Below are 25,249 nucleotides of genomic sequence, written 5' to 3' on the forward strand. Positions count from 1 at the left end.
ACAGAATAATCTACAACCATTACTTGTAGTTCATGATTTGCAATGGAAACTGAAATTATGCAGTATTTTCCTGTGGAAGTAAATTTCTGTAAACTCCATCACCTGCTTAACATCCTCTTTTAATCAGCCAAACATCCCCCTTTAATTAACAGCCTATCAAGAATTAGAATTCTGTTAGTTCATGGTAGCAAGGGAGCTGAATTTAATGCTCTGAGTCCTGCTCTCACAGGGTCGAGCTGGCTCCACATATGGAGCCAACATTTCTGTGCTCACACATGCAAACTGAATAAAACATTCTGGAAACTTTTGAATGAGAAGCTGCAAAGGAGTCATTAAAAACAAAAATCCAAGATACACACATTTAAAACTCAGTTTTTCAAAGTCAGATTAGATTGATTTCTGCAGTTTTAAGGGGCACCTAAATAGCATGGCAAAATTAGAGCTTTGTTCACTTAGACCAGTCAGAAATGTATTGTGTTCTGTAATTTGGTGGTTATTAAAGTTAATAGGGAATATCTAGGATAAATAGGTTTTCAGCAAGGATTGTATAATTAGCCTGTATTTTTTTATTTTTATCTAATAGAAATAGATTGAGTATCCTTCTGTGTTTTCCTTTTTTTTCCTTTCAGAAAAAGGCAGCAGCTCTGCCATGAACCCTGGTGTGTTACAGCTAGGTCTTTTGCTGGTATCAGTTTACAATTGATTCAGTTTACAGAGGTGCATGGATCTCTAATTAAAGCTCTTACCTTCTCCCCCTGAGTCTCGTAACATTGTGTCTGCTACTACAACAATCGGCCTTCTCAAGATATGGGCTAAGACAAAAACATGGAATTCTTCCAAGCTCTCATACACTGGATCTTCTGCATTGTCCACCCTGGAAGACAAAGCATTGAGACTTTATGAACCAGCTTGAACCAACCACGGGACTTTGCTGGACCAACACACCCCAGCAACTATTTCTTTCACTGTCCCTTACATCCCCATTCCTCTAAAACCCATATTTCAATCATTGAAGTAGGTAAAAAGAAATGGAAAGGGAAATGCACTTTTGTAAATAAAATAATAGCAGCATTAAAAAAAAAAAAATCCAGCTAGTATCACTATGCTTTAGATCAGGCTCCACAATCTTCCAGGAGATGGAACTGCCCAGCTCCTTTAGAAGCCATCCTAGAAAGTCAATTTTCTACCAAACAGGTCATTCTTTTACTTGGACTGCAAGAATAAATCTGTTGAAGTCCCCACTTCTCTAGCTGACCATTTCCAAGCCCTTCTATGACTACAGAAACAATTTAATGTATTTTTTGTTTCAGTTATCCCCTTTCTGTTTTCCCAGTTTAATGTCATTAATGTCAGTACCACATTTCAAAGCTTTGCCTCTACCTGGAAAACAAAAACAAATTAGATGGAAGAAGACTGAAAAATGGGAGGGTTGTGGGAAGCAGACAAAAGTGAAGATGATAATTCACTGCTGAGTGCAACTTAACAATATAAAACACCCAGAGCCCGGCTTTTGTGAGCCCTGACAAATGACAGGGCAAAGTGACACAGACACACTCTTCAATGGAGGCAGCTCCTGTCCTCCTCCTGCCAGCTGTGCAGGGAACCTCCAGAACTGACTGCTGTTCATTTTCTCTGCACGTGAAGAACAGGAACAGCAGAAGTGCCTGGACACTGCTCCAGAGTGGGACAAACACAGCAACCTCTCAGAGGTCTCACAGCATCAGCCCCTCCCATCACTTTAAAATCTTTCATCCCAGCCTAGGAGCATGGCAGGGTAGAAATGATCCTGGTGCAGGACATTCACTGGTCAAGCAGTGAGACACCCTCCTTCCCTGGATCCCTCCTCCTGCTACCCACACTCATCAGGAAATTTTTCCTGATGTTCAATCCAAATTCCCCATTTTGCAATTTCTTCCCCTGTTCCTCACTGAACTCTTCTCCACAGCTGGCTGCAAGAGCTTTTCAGCATTTGCAGTCCATTCTGTCACCTCAGAGTAATCTGTCAGCCAAAAGCAACTCAGGGGAATCATGCTATTGGCAAGACAATATTCCAGAAAGATTTTCAGCTATCTTCTCACATAAGTATTTCCAGCCTATCAGTCCTAATTTTTTCCCTCAAATCCTCTAATTATTCCTCATCTCCTAGTTAATGAGGTTTCTAGAAGTGAAAGGCATATTCCAGATACAGCTGTTATCAGAGGGATCTCTATCCCTTTGATCAGCTGATGCCATGCCTGACTGCACAAACTCCAAAATTCCACTGGGCTTTTTTCCTCTTCAGTACCACATCCCCTTGTTGATTGATTCACTGTCTCTGATCACAGTCACACATTTCAAACCCTTCTCTGCTATTACACATTCCACTGCTCACTGCCACAGGATCAGAGTGGCTGAGGTCATAAGGGAGCTCTAGGGAATCCAAATTCAGCCCCTGCTCCATCAGGGCCACCCAAAGCCCTGGACTGTGTCCAGACAGCCTTGGGTAGCTCCAAGGAGAGAGAGTTCACAGCCTCTCTGGGAAACCTCTTCAATGCTCCATTTTCTACCATCACTGCCAGTAATTCATGTGGCCTGTTTTACATTATTTCAGTGCCACCTGCTGAGGATTCAGTATCAATTTTCCTAAAGATTAATGAGAATGAAAGATCATCATTAACAAGTATCCATAGCAACCTGCCACATCCTTTGATCCAGTGATCATTCCACTTTTTTTCAGAGATCTTTTATGTACGCTGGCTACATGACCATGAAAATTGTGGACAGAACAATTTTGTCAATAAAACATAGAACCAAAGAAAATTTAAGAAACTGAAATTAATTCCTCTGTTCAGGTAAAGCTAACTTTAAATAATGAAATGCACTTATATAAGAGTATGCAAATCTGCATTGCAGAATCCTGCTCAACCATAGCACTCTGACTAAATAAATTATCTGTATTCTAAGAGCAAATTACTAATAAAAAGATAAATAAAAATCTCAGTCTGACCTACAGGACCACTGGTACCTCCAGTCCAAACACATCAGACACGGTCTCAGCACCCCAAAGAGATTCCCTCTCTTATGGAAAATCCAATTTGTACTGCAGCCAGGAATGGAAGAAAGCCTCTTTCAAAAAGCTGGAAGGGAAAAGTCACCTACCCTGCTGTTCTGCTGGCTGGCTGCTGCTCTCTCACCTGTAAATTCTGAGCAAGATCTGTTCTCATGTCCTTGGGTTCCCTTCAAATAGCTCCCTATGGTAACACTGCTTTCCTTCCCCACACACAGCTCCAGATTTTCAGTCCAACAAACTCTAACAGCTGTTCTGAGTTTAGGACTCATTTTGGGTTTCACACAGAGCAAGAGACCAATGGCCTCAGACAGCCGAGATGCACTGAAATAACATGACAGGGATAAAGTTCTTCAGCCTGGTGATTTGCCAGAAGCAGGAGATCAGAATGATACCTGAGTTCAGGGCTCAGTTTGCCTCCATTTCATTTCTGACACCTTTCTTTTCCTGCTTAACAATCCCCAAATGGAAACCAGCACAAACCACAGCTGCAGCTGTAGGTGTAGGAACCTCTCCCTTGATTTCCTTACAGTTTTGTCAGCAACGGGCTTCAATTCAAACACAGGAAATTGCACAGTAGTGGAACATTCTCTTTCATTCTTCAAATTAAAAAAGGTATATTGAACTGACTAAAGGAAAAGAAACACAGAATGTGAATGCTTTGGGTTCCATATTTGAACCACCACGGCAATTTGGCTGTGCTTGGCTTCAGTACTTTATGTGAGCTGAAAATAGGCCAGATAAAGAGAGGTATTAGCCTTCAGAAACGACAGCTAATAATCAATAAATATGTTATAATGAACCATTTCTATCTGCACCCTACAATTGCTGCATATATTGAACAGTTTAAAAGAAATAGCACTCCTGTAACAGACACCAGATCAAATAAAAATCATTTTAGGGCAATGTCTTGTTAAATGATCTAAACTACATTCTGTACAAGGTGAGGGTCTTGCATGGCTGCAGGAGTTGTGTATGAAGAGCTGTTTGTTGAAGCACTCTGAATACCAAGCCAAGTCCAAAACCTCAGAGGACACTTGCATTTGAGATGTACTTCCTGTTTAAATGTTCTGGGTTTCTGCCTCAAACTCAATTCCAATGATATACAGGAAGACTACAGCAGTATTCCCTCCCTTCTTCCCCATTTTAAGTCCCTTGAACTTCTCAATAAGATAATGCCAACAGCACAGACACGGCTGGGAGGTGACAATAAGTACAAATCCCATCCACTTCCAGGGTCTGAATGAGCTCAAACCACAACAGCACCTGGGTTTTCAACAGTGAATAACAACAGTGATATTCACTCTCACATGAGAACAGGCTCTGACTGACAATGGCACAGTGAAGGAAGGGGTTGGAATTTTCTTTTGAGCAGGATGGCAATAGTTAGGTTCTTAACAAAAAGCAGGGTACCAGACATTTTCCTTTTTCAATGCAGTTCCTTCAATTCAGTGCCCCTGCTTTTGCTTGTAAATGGAGATAAATGAAGCAATTATGTTAATCTAGAATTCATTTTTTACATTTACAGAAAGATGTGCAAATCTGTTTCAAAACAAGAATCTGCTTCATAAGTTTGTTCTGCTTTACATGCTGGAAACAAGAACTTTTAAGAACCAGGTTTTTTGGTGTTTCCTTTTTCTCTTCTTCCAAATCCCAGCCTCAGAATGAGAGTGTCTCAAAGGAGAAATCTTTAAAAATTTAGCAACAATTGCTGATCTCCTTTGCACATAGCTCACTCTGAAAAACAACTAAAAGAAATTTGCAGGTGAATGCAGCACAATTCCAGCCTTAGGTTTGTCACTGAAGTCTTTTGAAGCAAATACAACTTCTGATGCTTTAGCTAATTCTGACACCAAAGGAAAACGTCTCATCTAGAGTTCAAAGACTGATGTGCAAGCTTGCTTAATATAGCAACTAACTAGAGGACATAATATACCCCATCTCAAAAATACTATTTTGATATTCCTTTTCCTTGTCAGGGGCCCTACTTTGAACATGGGCTCATTAAACTGAAAAGATATTTCATTCTGCCACATTCATTCTGTCTTTGGAATGAATGTAAAGAGAAGTATACATTCAAATCTTAAACAGGATAAGGATTTCTCATCTTTCACTATTTCAAAGGAAAAATTAACTGTTGGCTATTTGTATTTACTTTATTTTGATTGAAAAAAAAGATAAGTGCAAACCATGATGAGAAGGTTATTTATGTACTACCTATACTGCCCATAGGTACCTGGGAACTGAAGGCTGACTGCCTGGCAAAGATAACATTCGAGGGCATCTCTGACTAGAAGGTACTGAAAATATGTGGTACATGGAACATACAGAATGAAATAGAACAAGTCACAAAAAACTGGGGCTGAATGACCCCATTTAATAGAAATATGAACTGAACTGCATTAGAAAACTGAAACATATCAACAGGAAAATATCTACAAACATAAGATACAAACTAGAGATAAAAAGGATAATAAATCTTTTTTTTTTCAATTAAGAATAGAAGAAAAGGAGACACTGTGGCTGACAATTTTCTAAGCAAAGTCCTCCTCAATTCCTAGAATTACCTATCCTTAACATCACAAGATTAAAGGGAAAATATTCTTTCAGAATCCAAAGAATATTTTCTACAAACTTTGTTCTCATTGTGCTGTATACCTTATTTTGTCAATTTATTTATCACCACACGTTATTTTCCCCAGGGGAAACAGTAGGTAGAGAAAATTATGCACTGAGCAAATACTAAATATTTTTAGTGATATACAGAAAACACAAAAACTAAGGCTTCAGCATTCTGAAGGCTGGTCAATAATCCTCTCCTCAGGGGATAACTGCACTGAAAGCAAGGGATGGTTTATAACAGTGGCTATTTAAAGCAGATTCTATATGTGGGTCAGGGGTATTTAAATGTTGTAGATACTGTTTCAATCGAGATCTTTTCAGAAATATATTCCTGAAAAAAAGCTAAATAATACTGCCAACATGCTTGTTCCACAAGAAAAACAATTAGGATTTATTACATGCAGGCTTTTGGATACAACGCAACCTCAGGTTAGTTAAATATCCCAAATAATGGGATATTTACAGAATTCTGCCGTGCCAAAACAGTACAACAGCTGCAAAGGCAGTGTGGTGGTGCTATGAACACCTTCCCTCAGTTGTGCTGTGCTGTTTTCCCAGGCACTGAGAGGCAGCCTGGGCTGTGTCACAGAGTGCACTTACCCCCCGCCGGTGCCCCCGTTCTTGCTGAAGTGCGTGCGCGGCTCGCTCGACGCCAGCTTGAGCAGCTCGTTCCACTCGCGCTCCCACTCCTCCTCCGTGTATACCAAACCTGACTATGGGGCAGAGGGAAATGCTGTCACCACTCTGCTGACACACAGTGCAGGCTGAGCCCTGCACCAGTGTTGACAACTCACCTGAGTGTTACACATGACTCAGTTCAGTATCTTGGGCCATTAATAGTTCAACATTTCTACTCAGGTGAAAGAATATTAATTTATTCAAAAGATCTAAAATACCAGCTGTAGAGTTAGCACATGCACTTGTTTGCTCTCAGGATTACTCCTGAAACAGGCTTTTCTAGCCACTGCTTAGGCACAGACATCTTCAGGAAATAGTAACATGCTGAAGGTACAGCTTTTAATCAAAAATCAAATCAAATTTAATGATTATTTTAGTTAGAACACTTCCACTCAATATTTGGCCACAGCTCCAAAAATCCTAATTCAAGATTCTGGAAAATCTTTCCTAAATGGGGTTCTCTCTCTTTTGTGGATTTCATCCACTCATTTTTAAATGCTTTTCATAGCTAAATTACACATTCATTTTTCTACATGTTCCAAATGCACCTTAGACCTTTTAGGCACAAAACTCTGCATAGTTATACCCACAAAGCTACAAACACATCTGCATTCTGGTATGAAAATTTCAAATACAAGTATCTCTTTCCCCTAACAAAATGGCAGTACAAGGAATTTGATAGCAATTCAAACTTTCACACCAAACTTCAGAAGAATGCTTGTAACCCTAAATGATATTAACAAGGCTGTCTTTGGGCCATACAGACCTCCTTATTCTGCTGAGTCTGTTGCCATCTCCATCTTCTCTTCAGTGCTTCCCTTTCAGCTCCACTCCTCATCATAGTATAGAGAGCTTTGCGTAACACAAGGTCCCGGTCGTGAAATCCCCACATCCCTAAGGCAGCACAAGATGAAATCCAGTTTCAAAGAAGCTACAGTGAAATAGAAATAGCTAATACATAATTGAAGATTCTCCCTAGAAAATAATTCACCCACTATTTCTAAGATTTCCAAAAGAAAGAGTTATTGCAAATAAGTTATGAGCAACAAGAGTTCTAACACATTTTAATCTTTGATTAGGAACAACCAGGGATAGGAGCTGGTTCAGTGTTTGCTTGCAGGCAACTCCAGCTTTGCTGCAAGCCATGGAGTAGTCAGTGCTCAGGTTGGTTTTAGCTGCAGTTGCCAGCAGGCACAAGGATGTTAATGAGCACTGCAGGCACCCCTCGGAATCACAGACGGTGCCGGCCCCCAAAGCCTCCGGCTCTTACACAGCAGGAAATTTCCTCTGGCTTCAAAATGAAGAGAAAAGCATTCAAGATGATACAAAGTCTAAAAATACCACCAGCCACAGCTTTCAAGTTCATTTTAAGATAATGAAACATCTTTATATGGCTGGGAATAGTAACCTACACCAAAAGAAAGAGTTGTCCCCAGTCCTGTGCCTACACCCAGCCACTACATTGTTTCAGTCACTACATTGTGGGCTGCTGGGTTCAGGTCAAAACACTCCAAACATTTGCAGTAATTAACATGCAAAATTAAGGAGATAAAGATAAAAGAACACTTGGAAACACCAAAAACTCTTTTCTTACTGCATCTTTCAACAAGAGGAGTCTCTTCAAAATACTAAAATTCCCAATGTTCTTAAACAGTCGCTCTTTGGAGTACTTTTGGTGGAAGATTTTAGCAGGTTAGGATGTAGAAAGCACATCAAAAACATTCAGCTTCACAGCTTTCTACTGATTTGCAGAAAGGCTTAAAAAATCTTGTAAAAACAATTAATTTATCAATTGCAAATTATTTCAATTCACCCCAAAAGCTCAAACACTACAAGGAACTAACAGAGATTAACACTGAGTTCTTGAGACAGCAGAGAACTGTTGGAAGAAAATCAAGAAAATGAATGAATTTCCTTGCACAAAAAGAGGACAACCCTGCAGAAGAGCTCCTGGAATTTGCCTGTTCCAGACCTGTTAGGCTGGGAACACAAAAAATATAAGGAAAATACAGATCACTGGAGTTTGTGATACATGGGTTTGGATACTGTTCCAGTTATACTTTTACATCCTGAGAAACCTTTTCCTTTCCTGCTTTAGGTATGCTTGAGGTAAACAACACTACAGTGAAATGGGAAAGACATATTGCTTCAGAATCAGACTTTTAATGCAAACCTTTGCATCTCATGTGTTTCTGGGCTTTGCTGGGGCTAGAGGAGAGCAGAGAAGATTTCTGGCAGAAGGTTTCCTGCCCAGACTGCCCCTTACCTAGAGAGGCAGCATGCAGGAGGCAGTTTCCATCGCCCGTGGTGGCCAGGGGCAGCAGGCGCTTGCAGCTGGTGCACACCGTGGACCACCAATTGAGGCGTCCTGGAAGGGAAACAGCAGTTACAGGGGAGAGGAACCTGGAACAGGAGCAGTGCTCTGTGCAGGTAAACACAGAGCAGCAGGGGTAACCATCAACACCCTCCTTACCAAATTAGCTTAAATGTAATGTTAGAAGTCAAAACTGAGAAGATGAGAAATGAGGCAGATAAACTATGCTCTACATGGATCTAGAAAATAAAAGAGAACCTTTAATTAATTTGCATCTTCCAGTCTCATATACTGCATCCAGTGATGGATTTCCAAGGAGTTTATTGCCTCAATACCATTATGAGCCTTGCTGACAGTACCCAAACATAATCGACACTGGCCTCCCACATGCACATGACAGATTACCTTAAGGTAATGAAGGAATTTTTCTTTTGTCTACTGACAAAAGCAGTATGCATGTGGTAATCAAGACATGTTACTATAAAGGTAAGTTTATTGAGTAAATTATTTCCATCAGATGGATTGTTTCAACAGCTGATTCTCCTCTCATTTCCCATAGTGTAAATCATTATTAGATCTACTAAAACCAACAGCTGCACTACCAGAGAATTGAAATGACACCAAAGCATAGCCCGAGGTGCAGTATAGAATGTGGCCTCTCTCTTTAGGGAGTACTTACAGAATCACTTATCCATCATTGCTGTGTGAAGCATGTTTTACAGATTATTCTGGAAAAGCCTGGCAAAAGGACACCTATTCAGTAAGAAATAAGTCATGAAGACTACCACTGCCTAAGCCCACACTAAAAGTGGGTAATTCCTGGCACACAGGCTGCCATGTGGTAGCAAACTGGAGTGTTAAATCTTGGTTAAAAGGTCATGGGAGCACTTCTAATAGAAAGAAAGCAAATGGGGGTAAATTGTGTAGCATCCCTGGGGATGAGGAAGAGCAGATGATTAACAGGGATGAGTAGAGCTGGTACATTTCTCAAGGCTTGGCAGGTCTGTGGGTAATGCACATGTGAATAATTAAATGAATAATGCAACAGGCAGACTTCTTCTCCCCCAGCTTCTTGACTGGGAAGCTAGGAAGAAATAGCATCTATATATTTGTACAGGCAGTCTTGCACTTAAGGTTAAACCCCAAAACAGGAGGAAGTCTAAACAACAAATAAATGCCTCTCCATTAATAAGTCCTCACTACAAAATTATAGTGAAGTTTATTTGTAACTACAGGTAATATACGTTAGGGGGAAAATAGTGTAGCAATATTTAGTATGTATCCCAGTTATTTCTTCTGGATACCTAGAACAATGAAATTACATTGCAATTAGTCCAAATGTGTTAAGAGTACCACACTGTAAAGATGCATGGCAGATCAATAAGCACATCTGGTAATCCTCAAATTATTTTAGCAGTGGGTTTGTAAATGCACTACGCCTCAGACTAGGCTTATTGAGTTCTAAATAAATATGCAATAAAGAAGCTTAATTTAAAGCACTATTAGACAGCCTTTGGAAAGAACAAGATAATTTTTAGCAACTCCTGCATCTGTGAAATAACAACTTGCCACCTGCTTTTAGCAGAATGTTTTGGTGGGATCATATTCAGCAATAAGTTACACCAATGTGCCATGTAAAGCCTAGTTAGAATACCTAAAAACAGACAGACCTTAGGTAGGACTCAAGGAAAAAATGAGTGGCATTGCTTTGCAGATTAACTAACATCTATTGGTAAGAAATGCCAAAGTCTGGTGTTTATGAATCTTTTGAGTAACAGGAGGTTTCTATAAAAGTGATCTTCTGTCAAGTGCATCCTGCAAAAAGCGTTTGGGGCTTGGTTAATATGTCACAAAGCTTATGGCTGACTGAAAAACAGCAGGTATGGGTTTATTATTGGATTATAACAAACAAGGGGTGCATTGTCATTTTTCAAATGTAGTGGTTATAGTGGGTCCCTTTAGGGAAAAAACAGGAAAATTAAGCTTAGATGAAAACTGAGATTAAACATTTCCACAGTTTTGGTGGACTGGTCTGGGGGACACAAAGCCCAGGCTTAACAGCACATTACTGTTTACTTTGGCTGTAGTTTCTTAGAAAACAAACATGAGCACAGAAAGAAAAGTGTAGGGAAACAGCTCTTGGACTTTCATACTTGTACTATCTGTATTGAATTATACTTCACCGCTGCTACAGAATTGGTTTTTCTTTCAGTTAAAAACACTGTGTTAGTCCAGCCACTCCTCTGCCTGCACTGTTTTTTAAAACACACTACTTCAGTACAGCAGAAGTTTTCATAACATCTCTTTTTGTGTCAACCCACACATTAACAACACACAGGAGAGCATGTCTATAATGAAAATCAACTTGCTGCAGCAAAATATTAAGAATTATTAAATTGCTTCTACCCAGACTTCATTTAATATTATCAGTACCTCGAGCCATCCTCTGTTGAAGAATCACAGCAATTCCTGCCAGAGCTCCCAGAGATCAGCCTGTTACTCAGGAACTGACCTCACTCCAATTCTGGCAATAATCAACAGCTGAGTTTACAAGATGGACAAAACCTCAAATGTTTTTATGAATGTGATGCATTCTATCCTTTCAGAGGAATACTTGGAAAGCAATCATATTAAGGAGTAAACAATACACTGCAGCAATGGGGACTAAGTAAATCACACTGCCTTTTTCTGGGCCTTTCCTTTATCATCTCACACAGCACTTTGCAGTAAATTGGGAATTTTCTTCTGAGTACGCAACAAGGACATGCTGTCACATATAGATGTCAAGCTAGCAAGAGTTTAAGCATATAAAAAAAGAACATAAAAACCTTACAGGCTTTTACAGACACCCAGCTCATATGGCCACTTCAGAACCAATATGTGACACTGTTAGTGGCAATTCTGCTCTCCCAGTCGAGGTTTTGGGAGTAGTAAACTGTTAGTTCCTAGCAAATTTCCTCTTCCTTTGCCTAATCAGCTTCTTTTCTATTTCTTTTCTCTTGAAATTCATGGTATTATACCCAAGCACACGCCCCTCTTCCTTTAACAACATCCCCAGCCTCAGCTACAAAAGCTACTGTCCTTCATGAGTTGGTTTGAAATATATTTCAGGCTCTTTGCAGGGAATGCACCTCATCTTTCAGGGTTTTTTTACATCATTGACCAAACCATAATCAAACTGTTAGTAGGAGACAATAAAATGTCTAACACTATGTGGCTTTCCTATTAATTCATTATCTTCATTTTTTACAACAAATAAAATAAAATAGGCAGGAAACTGTATATCTTTACATCTAAAACAAAGACAAAAGGTTAGTTTATTTGAAGTCTTACATGATTTTCTTAAGCAAACTATTTGATCTGTTTAACTTACTTGAAGTATAGAAGTGTTTTCCAGGAAGCTCCAGGTTATTTGAATGAAATGCTCACAAAGTAAATAAGGTCTATGCAGGCAATGGTTTGGAGGACACAAGGCCCCCAAGGACAGCAGTGATTAAAACCCTGAGTATTTCAAATGGTCAAATTCTCTCTTTTGCAGGGTGCAAGAGGCTCTGGGGATGAAGGCACTTTTCCAATGTGTGCAAAGTTACTGCCCTAATTAATGTGAAGAAAAAAATACATGATTTATTCCAATTTTCAGAGAAGTCTGAGAGAGGAATGCTAGCAGCAAATTTGGTAGTTTCTGCAGCCATTTCAAGTTCAAAGCCAGCCAGTTCTGTATGGATTAGAGAATGTCAGTTCTAAATTCACATATTCTCTGAGTTTAAGGTCAGAAAGCCTCTGTGATCCTCTAGTTCATACTAGACTTCAAAAGGCTGTAATTGCACTGAAGCAGGTAGGTCAACAATGGTGCAGTACCAAGGTATCTTCTGCTATCCCAGAGGAGTTTGGAGAGCTGCCAGAGGAAAATATATCCAGTTGCTCTAAGAACTAGCTAACCCAAGGAGGACACTTCTCCCTGTCCTCCTTGGGTTAGCTAGTTCTTAGAGCAACTGGATATATTTTCTTCATAGGTTACTTGCAGTTTTCATGCTTCAGAGTTGCCTGGTAGCATTCTTACCTTATTTTACACTGCTATTTCTCCCAGAAAGAGGCCTAAAGGCCTTCTGAACTCTGCTTGGGGTTCTTTTGGTCGTTCATAGGTTTTGTTTCTATTTCCTTAAGCATGTACTGTTTGAGGCTATAATCTAAGTATGTCTGGCTTTTCAATTACCAAAGCCAAAAAAGAGCACATGACAACACCTCTGAAGTACTCAGTGGGACACCAAATTAGCAGAGCTCCTGCCTTAAACCAGAGCTGCACTTGATCAGTTTGGGCTCACACAGGGCACCAGGGTTGGAGAATGAGTCTCAGATCAATCCAGTGTTATACAAGCCAGTGGAGCAATCCACACTCAAAAAAAGCAACTGCCTGTTCCATATTCCACAAGCAACCATGAAATCTGATTTTACAACTCTTTTATATCATCAGGGTTGGGCATTTCACTATACAGATGTGTTCATTTCATGGTTCATTAGCACTCCTGCTGTTTCATAAAGCACCAATACTAATTTTAAATAGATTTCTCCAAATCCTTCAAAATTGGCTTAAAACTTAAAACTACTAATAGATGTGAATTAACATTAATTTTAAATATCTACACTTTTTTCCCCCATGGCAATGCTGAATTATTGCTTTAAAGTTATGTAGTTTCTCATGATAAAAAATAATAAATACATAAAATACATATCTAAAAACTATTTTTCAAGCTGCAACAGAACTTGAAGATGTTTCCTTTCACAGTCACTGCAATGTAATTTCCTCATGACAACTGGAAGTACCAACTCCCTCTGACCATCCAGACTCATGCCCCCACCAGTCCCTTCCTTCCTCTCTCAATTTCTTTGTTTTATTAACAAAAATTGACCATTTTTTCTATAATATTTTAGAAGAAACAGAGGATTGGGATACGACCCACTTGCAAAGAACACAGTAGTGGCATTTACTCTCTGGCTTTTATTTTCCAGGCAGGATGTGTAAGCTCCGGACATGAAGCAGAATTAGAAATGCCAACCCAAGCGCTGGATTGGTCACCTACTGACACCCACAGTGTCACCCAGCTGCTGACAGACACCTGAGGTGTCACCCACCTGCTTGCTCCAACGCCACCATGGTGGCCTGCTCAATTAAGTCCCTCTCGATGAAGCTCCTGAAGTCCTCGCTGTACACGCTCAGGTCTGGCAGCTGGAATGTGTAGATGGGCATCTCCAAAGGGAACTGCTCATTGCTGCAGTCATTGGCTACATGGGAGCGAGCAAGGGACACTATGGCTGAGCTGGCGTGGGAAATCCCTCTGGAAAGACGCTTTTCTGTGGAGAACCAAAGAGCAGTTACAGCCTGTACCACTGCCTAGAGGGCCAGCAATGCACTCTCAGTTCACTAGGAATTTGTTCCACCTCTTTCAGGTTATTTCCCTACTGTGAAAGATTGCTTGTTCCTATTGCAGGGCCCTTTGGCAAGACAGAGGAACTTGACTCTTCTTCTAGCAAAAAAGTCCAGCAGTAAGAGTAACAAAATCTGAAAGATAAATATTCCTATAAAATTTTTCTGTGATCTATCTTAAGTTTTCACGGATTCATTGGAAGAAAATTTTTTTGACAGACAGATGATAATCAGTTAATGTTTTGAACTCCTAATTAAAACTTACTTTAACATAACTTATCAATAACAGTGTTTTTAAGACATCACAAACTGACTAATGGTTATTTAAAATTAACTTTCTTGCAGTTTGTGAACTTTTATTTCTCTAATGGATCAAAGTCTTTCTAATTCTAAGAGTTAAACTGCACTCCCTAAATTCTCCTAAAAGGAGGGAGAGGGGAGAAGGTTTGATTTTACATTTGTTTCTTGTCCCTGTACATCTCAGCTAAACCCCCTGAGAACAGGCACTGAAGTGCATGGCAGCACCTCCATGTGACATCCCCTCGCTGCCACTCCATCACTCCTGCCAGCACAGCCCAGCCCTCCCCTCTGGCTGCATTCTCCAACTCCTTGGTGCAAACCAAGGTGCTCCTTTCCCTTCTCTGCTCCTCCCTGAACACCCCTAGGTTCACCTGTCAGTCAGAGGTGGCTCTCTGGTCGGGAGATCCTCACTGAGTTGGATGCCAAATTCCTGTCGGTCCATGTGGTCAAAGCCAGATGTACCTCACACTACCTACTGCACCCACTAAACATCAGATGGACATTTCAGTGCAAACTGTATCCCAAAGAGGCTAAAGGGACATGGTTTTATCAACTGTGCTGCTCTTCCTCCCTTTATTTTTATTCAGTGCTTTAAGGAGACTTAAGAAGCACCACTGTTCCTTTTCTTCTGATAGAAGTCAGCAATTTTTAAAAAGCTTTACTGAAACTCCTAAGAACTGATGCTATTTCCTGTTTAATAGGAGGGAAGAGCCAGCAGGAGAAGGGAAGCCCTTCTATTCCTTTTAATGGCTGCACAGAAAGCCATCACCAGGCTACTGCTATTACCTGCCTACATGACAAGCTGTCAGACCCCTGCAGATTTATTTCGGTGCAAACTACAGCTTCTTGAGAAATTCACAGAAAAAAATTGCAACCCAACAGTCAAAGAGAGGGAGAGATCTGAAATAAAACCTGTAAGAGGTCTGCAAACAAAAAAGCAAATTCTAATGCTTATCATCTTGTACTGGAAATTAACTGTTAGAGATAGCTGACTAATTTTTCTTAAGGTTTCAATTTCTATTCAGCTGGGGATAGGAGGCAGTTTCTGTGGAACCATAAAAGAATGACATTTTAAAGCTGAAAGTTATTCATAGTCTGCATACACCCTATTCACACACTGTGAGTAAGAATGCAAGGAGTGAAATACAGATTTTTAAACCTTTTTGTTTGTTTGTTCCAATAAGCATAGAAAACTATATACAAGAGTGGTCTGTGACACCCTCTAATTAACTCCTTTCATGAGTACCACAGGACTGCTTAGGGACAACATATTTTACTTTAATCACCCATTAAAAAAAGCAACTTGCAGAACTGAGGCAGAGCTCACAACCACCAAAACATGAAAAATAGGGTCTAGCAGCAGCTCTGAGCCCCGTGACAGTGACAGAGCTCACACGCTGCTGGCACACGGCCTCCCACTCTCTGCAGCCAAGCACACAGGTTGGAGACCCACGTGTCCGCTGACAGCCCACAGAGGAGCTCTTACCTTGGGCGATGTCATCCTGCCTTTGCAGGCAGGGCCTCTCAGCCTTGGTCACCTGGGGAGGCTGCTCTGGCTCCTGCTGCTTGTAAAGCCTGCCCTCATTGAACACCTGGGGCAGGTTGGCCGTGTGCACCTGCCGCAGCTGCTCATAGTCATTCAAAGCTGCTGTCAGGTCCCAGTTCTTGCCTGCAAAACAGCACAGGAACCCTCAAGCTCACCTCTGCCTGGGGAGCAGCTACCCCACCATCCTCCTGGGACCCCCCCCAGCCTGTGGCATCCCAGCACAGCAGCACTGTGGGAAGAAGTGTCAAAGTCAGCTACCATTGACTAAAAGGCACCATCCACTGCTCTCCTCTCATCCATAAACCCAAAATCTATGACATTTATCACAGGGGGTGATCAAGGACAGGACTTCCCTTGCTCAGATTCCAATCAAATGGCTCCATAAATTAGCAATTGAGGATGGACTCTAAATCCCACTGAGAGGGAGCAATAATTTGTAACTGTGTGGTTGAATTAATAATAAATAATAATTAGGAGCAATGATGGAAAGACAAGAGTGATAGTGTCATAGCCCAAAAGAGTGAGAAACTTTCTTATCTTTCATTTGCAGAACAGCTAAAATGCAAACACAGACTCTTTATCTCATACATGAGACAGAACTCGCTCTCTTAGAGACTTGTAAAGCCTTTTAGAAAGCAGGTAATAAAGGACAGAGTTCTGCAACAAAACCTGCAGCAACAGACTCAGCCAGTGAGGCTCCATGTCTGTGGGAGCTGCTCGTGGAACCTGTCAGCACAGAATCCTCTAAAGGATTTGCTTCAACCTTCCACTTCAGTATATTGCTCTGCTCTGACCAATAACCACAGAATGCAGCCAACATCCAGAGATGCACAAGTCTGTTTAGTACAGGTGGTGAAACAGGACTTGGCATTCTCAAAAAAAACCATGAAAAACACGTTGAGATGTCTTCCTGCTATTTTCAAAATAATCCTGCTAAATTAAGATACAGAGATGTCTACCATTCTCCAAGTACATGTTTCTAATTGGAAAATTAAAAATATTAAATAACAAGCAAGAGAGACCCTACAAGTTACATGAGACTTTCAGAGTATTCCACAAGCACTTTTCCTGGCAATTCAAAAGTAACCTGACTCTGACTAATACATGATTTATTACACCATAGAAGGTTGTCATTTTATGTACTTTGAGAAGCTACATTACCTGAGTAGCAGTTAGAGATAACTTACTTGCTTACATCAAGGAGATAAGCTAAATATAGTACAAAGCAGTTTTAAACAGATAGGAAAAAAGCCTTTTACTGTTACAGTCATATCTGTGAAGAACGAAATCCTAACCAAAGAAGGAAAAAAAATAGCACAAACAGCTGGTACCTACAGGGTTGAGCTAAACTACCTCAGGTTTTGAAGTACTAAAAAAATTCTGAAAGGAGAATTGGTATCACTGAGCAAAAATGTTATCTAGCTCCTGAGCAGACTATAATATAAACCACCATGTGAACCACACAGAATTGTTCTGTAATGCTGTAATTGCCTGTTAGAAAGTCTGTAGGACAAAATGTAAATTCAGTGAAAATTGTCAGAGATACTGGAACAAGAACTTCAGCAATTGCCAGCATTTGTTCCCTAAAAAGCCCACGTAGAGTGAATGGCTGTAATCCAGTCAGGGCTCTGCTCTAACTTTACACACATCCCAACCAAGTTACACAACCCAAACAGAGCCATGAGTGCATTCCCAAAACCAATCAGTGTTTGGAGTAAGAACTGCTTTTCTTTGGTTCTGGTTTTAAGAGGCACTTGACACACATTTTTAAATTCTTCTTCTCAACTATAAAAAAAATAAAGTAAATTTAAAATTTAAAAAAAGTGAAGGTGACAATAAATGTAATTCTAGGAAATGTAGATTTAAACAAAACATTATTATTGTAATATTGGCAATGCTACAAACCCAGGGCTAAGGGACCCCAGGAACATCCTGGATTCACTGAGTACAGATCCCTGAGCACCAGACCTGTAGCAGTGGAACACAAACAACATTTCTCAGGGCATTCCCTGCAGTTCCCCTGCACAAGATTTTTTCATGTTTAAATTGTGAAGCTAACAAAAATCCCAGTGCATGTGCTGTAAGTGGCTGCTGTGTGACAGGGCTTTGATGTATGTAAGAGGAAAGCAGAAAATCAGCAGACTCACAGAAATCCCACTGGCCTCAGTTTTAAGCCAAATGCAATCATCTTATATAAAAGCTCTGTCATAAAAATTACATTGAGCCCTCAGAAAGCAGGCTCACAGCGTGCTGCATTTAAAACTGGATTGCACTGTGGCTCTTGAGTTACGTTCCATGGCACATTGTAGCAACTCGACATCTAATATAGACTTGAAACCTTACAAAAATTAAAATTTCTATACCTAACATAGTAATATTTGATTTTTAAATCTCTTCATATCCCTGGAGTTCTCCCCATCTCCTAAACAGAAGCACCAATTCAGCACCAAAGCCCTAAACTTCAGAAAACCAGCACAGGAAATTATTATTGGACTCACTTTCCCTAAATTTGCTGGAGCTTCCAAGCATTGAAATGCAAGAAAAACATTCAACCAAATTAAAGAACATATTCAGCACCTTTCCATTTCCATGAAATAGTGGTTTTGAAAATTAGCCACCCTCACTGACCAGCATAAGTGTTCCCAGCCACCCTCTCCCCTGGAAAGATGGAAGGTTTTCCCCTTTGCCCCTCTCCATTTGGTTTACACTTTCACAAGTAAATACAAATGACAAATCTCTTGTTTTCCCCACTGCCCATAAAAAAAGAAGAGAATTCATCAGTTTGGGAGAATTAGCAAAGAAAAATCCTAAATGAAAGTAAAGAAAACTGAAGGCAGCAAAGACAAATAGAGAAAAGAAAGAACAAAACTAAGGGTTTTATGAAAGACTCTGAAAGAAGAAATACAAATAGGTACAAAAATTTAATGCAGTGCAAAATAAAGGTTAAAAAACTAACAAATCTAATAAAAAATATGATGCCATTTGTACCACAGGAATAGACTGCAGAAACAAGGGGCAAGCTGGGAACCAATCAGGAAAATTATTAAATTCAGAAATGCCCAAAGTAGATGATCTGAACAAGGATTTCTATCTGTGTTAAGTGGGTGAGAAAGTTTCAGCTGCATGGTATTGAGGAAATTAGTGGGGCTTGTGGTTGTGGAGATCAACAGAACTAACACTGCCTGGCTCTCCTCCTTTAAACATTGCATACTAAAAGCTTTTGAATTTCTAAAACTGTATCTTATTACATCACAAACCAAGTTTTGAGAGACAAAACCCCCCTGAGTTATGCTGGGTTGGAAATGACAGAAAGAAATTCATATAATATGGAAAACAAACACATCCTCCCACCCAAAGCCTACAGGGCAGGTCCCTCCTTCCAGTCTTGCCCCTTGTCCAACAAGTGGCATTGGCCCCCTGGTTTGGGGCAGACTGCACAGAGTTCCTCTGGTTCCTAGAGAAGGGAAAGAGGAAGCCTTCTCTTAACTTGGTTTGCATGTGTCCCCCATGTTCTTCTCTGACATCTCCCAGACCCTGCTTCTCACACAACTCCCTTCTCTGTCACCTCTCTCCTTTTCTTTGCCATCTCCTGCACAGGCACCCAAAACAAAGGGCCAGTCTTTCCTACCCCCACAGAGGTTATGCCTGAAGGACAAGTAACAGGCAATTAATTTATTTTTCATACATTCATCAATTAATTTAAGTCAAGTGAAAGCTTTTGTTCCAATTTGGCAGACAAAACGAACACAAGACTATTTTTTAGATTGTCTCCTGTTTTTGTTTCACTCTTACTTATCTGATGCACCCCATTCACTGACTGCTTCTTTGTTTATGACATATTATTGTATTTTAAAAGGCATCTCAGAGGCATAACAACATTATTTCAGTGCACACAATCACATCAGATAAGCCACTGGCAGCTCTGGATCAGTAACAATTTGATTGCTCCAAACCAGCACCAACACAGCAGGTTTGCAGGAAAGGTTTCCAGTTTCAAACAGCCAGAGAACATCAGTCAGCAAAACAGCTGGAGGAGCACAAAGTTGGTTAGAAAACACAGGTAGTGAAATCATTATCAGGGTGCTGGAACCAAATCAACTCACTGACAGAACAGAAAGAACACTCTTACTGAGCAATTGCTTCCTGAACCGCTACACGTGCTATGTGAGTCAGCAGATGTGCAATTTAGCAAACTCAAAGGTCTCTGCTTTGAAACCAAGTCCTTCTTGTTTGAAGGAAAAACAACAAAACACACACCCAAAAAAACCCCAAAAAACCAAACCAACCAACCAACCAACCAAAACAAACAAAAAACCCCCAAACAAACAAAAAAAAGTGTGGCTGAGTAAGGACTAGAAGATACATTGTGGCTGAAGGCTGGTACTGATGTGTTAGTGTCAGAGATAGCAGACACCTACATAAAAGGGAAATTCAAAAATAAACACAGCTACACTGTGAAGTTTCTGTCCTAAATAATGGTTCCTTGAATAACAACAGGAGGTATCATAAGCCTGAAGATAAACCAAAGATTTTAAATAACAATATATGGTCTAAGCAGTCACTTCCCCTTGAACTAGATTAGCAGAGGGTTAATAAACACACAGGACAGCACAAGTAGGATTCACCTTAAAAGCACTGATAAAAACATAGACTCCAAGAACGGTTTAGGTTGGAAGGGACCTCAAACATCATTTCATTCCAAGCCCCTGCCATGGGCAGGGACACCTTCCACTGTCCCAGGGCACTTCCAGCCCCATCCAACCTGGCCTTGGATGCTTCCAAGGGTGGGGCAGCCACAGCTTGTCTGGACAACCTGTGCCAGGGCCTCCTCACCCTCACAGGGAAGAGTTTCTTCCCAATATCTAATCTAACCCTGGCCTCTTTAGTTTGAAGCCATTCCCTTGTGTTATCACTCATGCTCCTGTCAAAAGCTCCTCTCCAGCTCTCTTGGAGCCCTTTCAGGTATTGGAAGGTGGTCCAAGGTCTTCCCAGCACCTTCTCTTCCCCAACAGCCCAAGGGTGTCATAGCAAAGGTGCTCCAGTCCTCTGAGCATCTTCATGGCCTCCTCTGGACATGTCCTGAGAGGTCCATTGGGGGAGCAAAGCTGGATGCAGCACTCCAGGTGGGGGTGTCACAAGGGCATTCTCCAGTGCTGTAACCCCAGAGCAACATGATATTATTTGATCTTTGTTTTCTTTGCTTTGCACTGTTTTGGCTAAAACATTATAGCTTAGTGGGGTTGTAATAGTTAATAAATCTGTTGTCTTTCACTTCTTAAATCAAGTATAATGAAAACCAAGAGGATTTTATCATTAATTAGTAGGAAAAGCAAACATGCAATGATTACACAGTTCCCTCCCTCCCTCCCCTCCAAGCTTTCAAATATCCACCTACTCCAATATGTTAAAAGAACATTTGAAAGGTCACTGAAATTCCTGATTTAATGATAAATAAAATGCTGGAAAGGATGCAATTTGAGATGTGGAACTAGGAAAGATCTCAATAGTAGGAACCACAATGAAAGGCAACTTGCAGCAACAACATGTATAGACAGCACTTCAGCAGAGGAAATGTTCAAAGGGACAGGAAACACTGCCTGGAGTGAAACAGGACCAATGGACCCAATGGGATACAGCTATTATGGGACAACATCAACTGAGAGGGCAACAAATTAACTTTCAGTTAGAGAAGAATCATCTGAGGAAGGCACTGAGCATGAAGAAAGTGCTTATAAAATGCACTGTAAGTGCAACTTCAAGGCAACACAGAAACACCCCAGGCTAACGCAGAGAAGTCTGTTCTTACAAACCAACTCCTAATAAAGCAACCCTCAAGTTCAGTTTAAATGCAGGCACTGCTTCCTATTTGGCATGAAGTAGATTAACAAATATTTAGAGGCAAAAGGTAGGAAGAACTTCAGATCAGCTTTTTTTCGTTCTGAAAAATTAATACACAAAATTAGGATAAAATTAGACCATATGCTTTAAAACAAGATTTAATTTTGGTCCATGTTCTCAAAGGACAATAATACAGCAAGGCCATTTTGTTAACACATGCCTCGTTTTCTGCTAGAATGCAAAGTCACTCCAAACTGAACAGGCAGCTGGAAATGACAGTTTTGCTCCCTGTTTAATGAGACATTGGTAGCAGCTCAGCTTCCTCTTCCCATTGCCAAGCCTTCCACAAGAGAACTAAAAAAGGAACCATCTGAGGGAGAGGAGAATAAGAGACTATTTTTGGGGAGTTAGTTTTGTACACTCAATCACATGACAGCACTGTAAATGTCTCTCTCCCTCTCTATAAATTACATGCTTTTCTTTGAATTCTGCTTGTATGCATTGTTCTTTGAGATGTCTCAGTACTGCAGTTCTGTCTTGGTCCACGGGGTCAGTCACCTTTCCTGCTCACAATTCATGATTGGAAAGCCAATGTCCCAGTTCCTGAGTTCATGTTCAGCTATATATCCCTCAATTAGGTGCTGTTTGCTGGAAATAGACAGCAGTTATTTTTATATAATGATGAAATGCCACATCATTTATATAAATAAATGAAACCATTTATACAAGTCAAAGGGCAAGTTTTCAGTTAAATATATTATTTTTGAATCAGTTTTCATTATTATTATTTCACAAATCCTCCAGTAGCTGATGATTGCCTACACTGTTGGCATTTTAAAGTACTTCATCCTATGCCTTCCCCCTCTGTTCAGGGGTCACTGCCTGCACACCTGCTGCTCCCTGAAAACTGAGCTGCTTTCTCCTGATTTATCCTTGACCTCCAAGTTCATCCACGCCTACAGCTTTGACACTGTGAACCACATACATTACAACTTGTTTTAAAGATTAAATTATTTTCTTTAATGGTTTTCTTTCTGTCTTAGGCCACATTTTAAGTAGATTATCCATAAACACAGCAGCATTCCTGTTACTCTATGTGTGAGAGAACTGAGGTGCCAGCCCAGACTATCCAGGAAGGAAAGGCATGTGCCTTCCTTATTCCTGAGCCTTCCACATTGCGGAAGTTGGAGCTCACACAGCTGAAGAGAAATCAATTCTCCACCACGCAGAGCTCTCACTTTATGCCTAAGAATGTTCCCAAAGCTGAGTGAGCCAAAGGAGTTTTCCCAGTGACTAGAAGGTGCCCTGCACACAGAGAGGTGACATCTGGAGAGTCCTGCAGCTGATTTCCTGTTTCCCTGTGACACGAGGCTGCGCCATTTCTGAAGTCACTCCTGCCCAAAGCAGGGATACACACGGCTGCCAGCACGGGCTGTTTTTCAAACTGGTTTGCTGAGATTGTTGTTTCTGTCACCTGGGTCACATTTATTGTCAAATTGCTTGGTCAATGCTAACCTCTCAGTTGAGGGGGTTTTTTGAGGCCATTTTTATAGAAATCAGCAAAGGCTGAGAATGAAAGGCTGAAAAGGCAGACCCAGTGAAGATTCAAAAAACACAATTTCTACTCTTCATCACCCTACATACACAAGAATGCTTTCAGTTCTTTAGAGCACATAAACAACGTAAAAACCTTGGGAAGTGGCAAACAACATCTCAGAGATAGGAAATGAAACATGAAAGACTCAGTAAGTAATCATCCAAAAATGAAAGCAAAGCTAGAAAATAACATTTCTAAGTAACAAATGGTTTAGCATGTGTGTACAATCCACTAACACAGAACTGGTACAGCTAATGATACATAATTGAAATTTAGGAATATTAATTTATAATTAATCTGAAATAGCTGTAAGCAGCTTAATAAATATGGAAGTCCAATATTAGACTTTTATACCAGCCATGAAAATGTTATATAACTATTATTTTTAAAATCTCTTTGCCTCTTCATTTCAAAAGTAGAATGGACACTTTCTGAAAGATTCTTGTCAAGCACAACCAGCAGAATGTTTTCTGAGATAAAGAGACAAGCAGCTGCGCTCAATATAAATCTCAGCAGAAGAAAACTGCAGGGACTTTACCAGCAGGATAGGCAGAGTATAGAAACATCAAGTGAGCCAACATTCAGGACAGCTTCTGGCAATGTAGAAAATCTATATGCAATGTAGTCAGTATGTGCTCCTGCTGGGATGAACCACACATACTGTGCACAACTGTGCTGGGGACGTAAGCAGGACATAATCAAAGGAAAACAATTAATATGTTAAAATGATTGGATAAGGAAGCAGATATTGATATCCTTGATTATCTACAGAATAGTGAAATTGAAGAAATTTCCCCCAAGGATGAACAAAACAAACAGCACTGGCTCTGAAAAGGAGGTGTTACTCCATAGGAACACACTGGGAAAATCCAGTCTGAGCAAGTTATAAAAATAGAATTTTTGAGTGGGTCAGAAAGAGCAAAGGGCCATGGGGTCACAGAAGATCTGACCAAAACTTGCCATTTTACAGAAATGAGGCTCTACACAAGCTTTTTTTTGGCTCCAAGTTCACTGTGACCATAATTTTTAGGGCTACAAACAACCAAATCTTGAAAATGTTGGGAACTATTTGTGCACACCTGGTTTTGAAGTTTGATTGTAACTATGGACATCACCATTCCACGGCCAGGTACAAGGTGTTGGCACCACAGGGGGGAGGGTTGATCTTCTGAATATTGTTTATATTATTGTTAAGAAGCCACTCCATGAGTTCCAATGCTGTGAGGGTGGCAATCCCTGTCGTGCCTTTTTTAAACAAATGAAAAAACCACTCCATCAATTACTGCCTCCCAGCACAAGATATGACCAGTGTTAGAAGCTGTTACACCAAATGTAGCTACAGCCATAAGTGCTGAAATGGTTGTCTGAGCACATCTTGTTCAGAACTAGCAACAATCCCTTTTACTTGGAGAAATTCCCATGTAGGAGGAAATGATTTGGGGCAGATGCATATGTCTATTAGCCTGTCAGAATAATTAGATCGTTTATTGCTTATTTCTTTGTTAGTATGCTCAATGTGAATCTATTCATCTACAGAAATGAGAAGTACAACACAGAGAAATTCTATTCGATATTTATTTGAAAGCATTGCTCTTTATAGAAAGGAGAAAAAGGTAAGTAAATCTTCTGAAAGACCTCTGATATGTAGGAACCCTTTGAAATTTTGGCAATGCTCTATCAGCACAATATCTGACAATCTGTCCTTATATAACTGAGAAAAATCTTCTCATGTTCTTTTTCTAAAAGACCATCAGACTAAGACAGATTCTAGGCAAGAATGACAGGTTGATCAAATCAGTTAGACAAAACAGAGGGCTCTTAAATATAGCAAGCCTATGCTAATATTCCTTGCTAGGCATTCCAAGGTTTTATTTCATGTATCAGAT

The 25,249-nt window shown here is 40.3% G+C and overlaps 1 protein-coding gene across 6 annotated transcripts in view; it reads right to left on the minus strand.

Moving 5' to 3' along the window:
• The window catches only part of OTUD7A (OTU deubiquitinase 7A), a 106,730-nt gene that overhangs the window by 18,236 nt on the left and 63,245 nt on the right, over positions 1 to 25,249 (minus strand). For 5 of the 6 annotated variants that reach the window (XM_050978622.1, XM_050978621.1, XM_009089857.4 and 2 more), the window contains exons 8-13: positions 15,869 to 16,051; positions 13,791 to 14,009; positions 8,613 to 8,714; positions 7,113 to 7,240; positions 6,269 to 6,381; positions 747 to 874 (exon numbers count right to left, since the gene is read on the minus strand). In XM_050978622.1, the coding sequence (XP_050834579.1) occupies positions 747 to 874; positions 6,269 to 6,381; positions 7,113 to 7,240; positions 8,613 to 8,714; positions 13,791 to 14,009; positions 15,869 to 16,051 (873 nt within the window). The remainder of the gene's footprint in view (positions 1 to 746; positions 875 to 6,268; positions 6,382 to 7,112; positions 7,241 to 8,612; positions 8,715 to 13,790; positions 14,010 to 15,868; positions 16,052 to 25,249) is intronic. The other variant, XM_050978623.1, reaches the window with a different exon arrangement.

Source organism: Serinus canaria, chromosome 10 (genome assembly GCF_022539315.1).
Source record: "Serinus canaria isolate serCan28SL12 chromosome 10, serCan2020, whole genome shotgun sequence".
NCBI lineage: Eukaryota > Metazoa > Chordata > Aves > Passeriformes > Fringillidae > Serinus > Serinus canaria.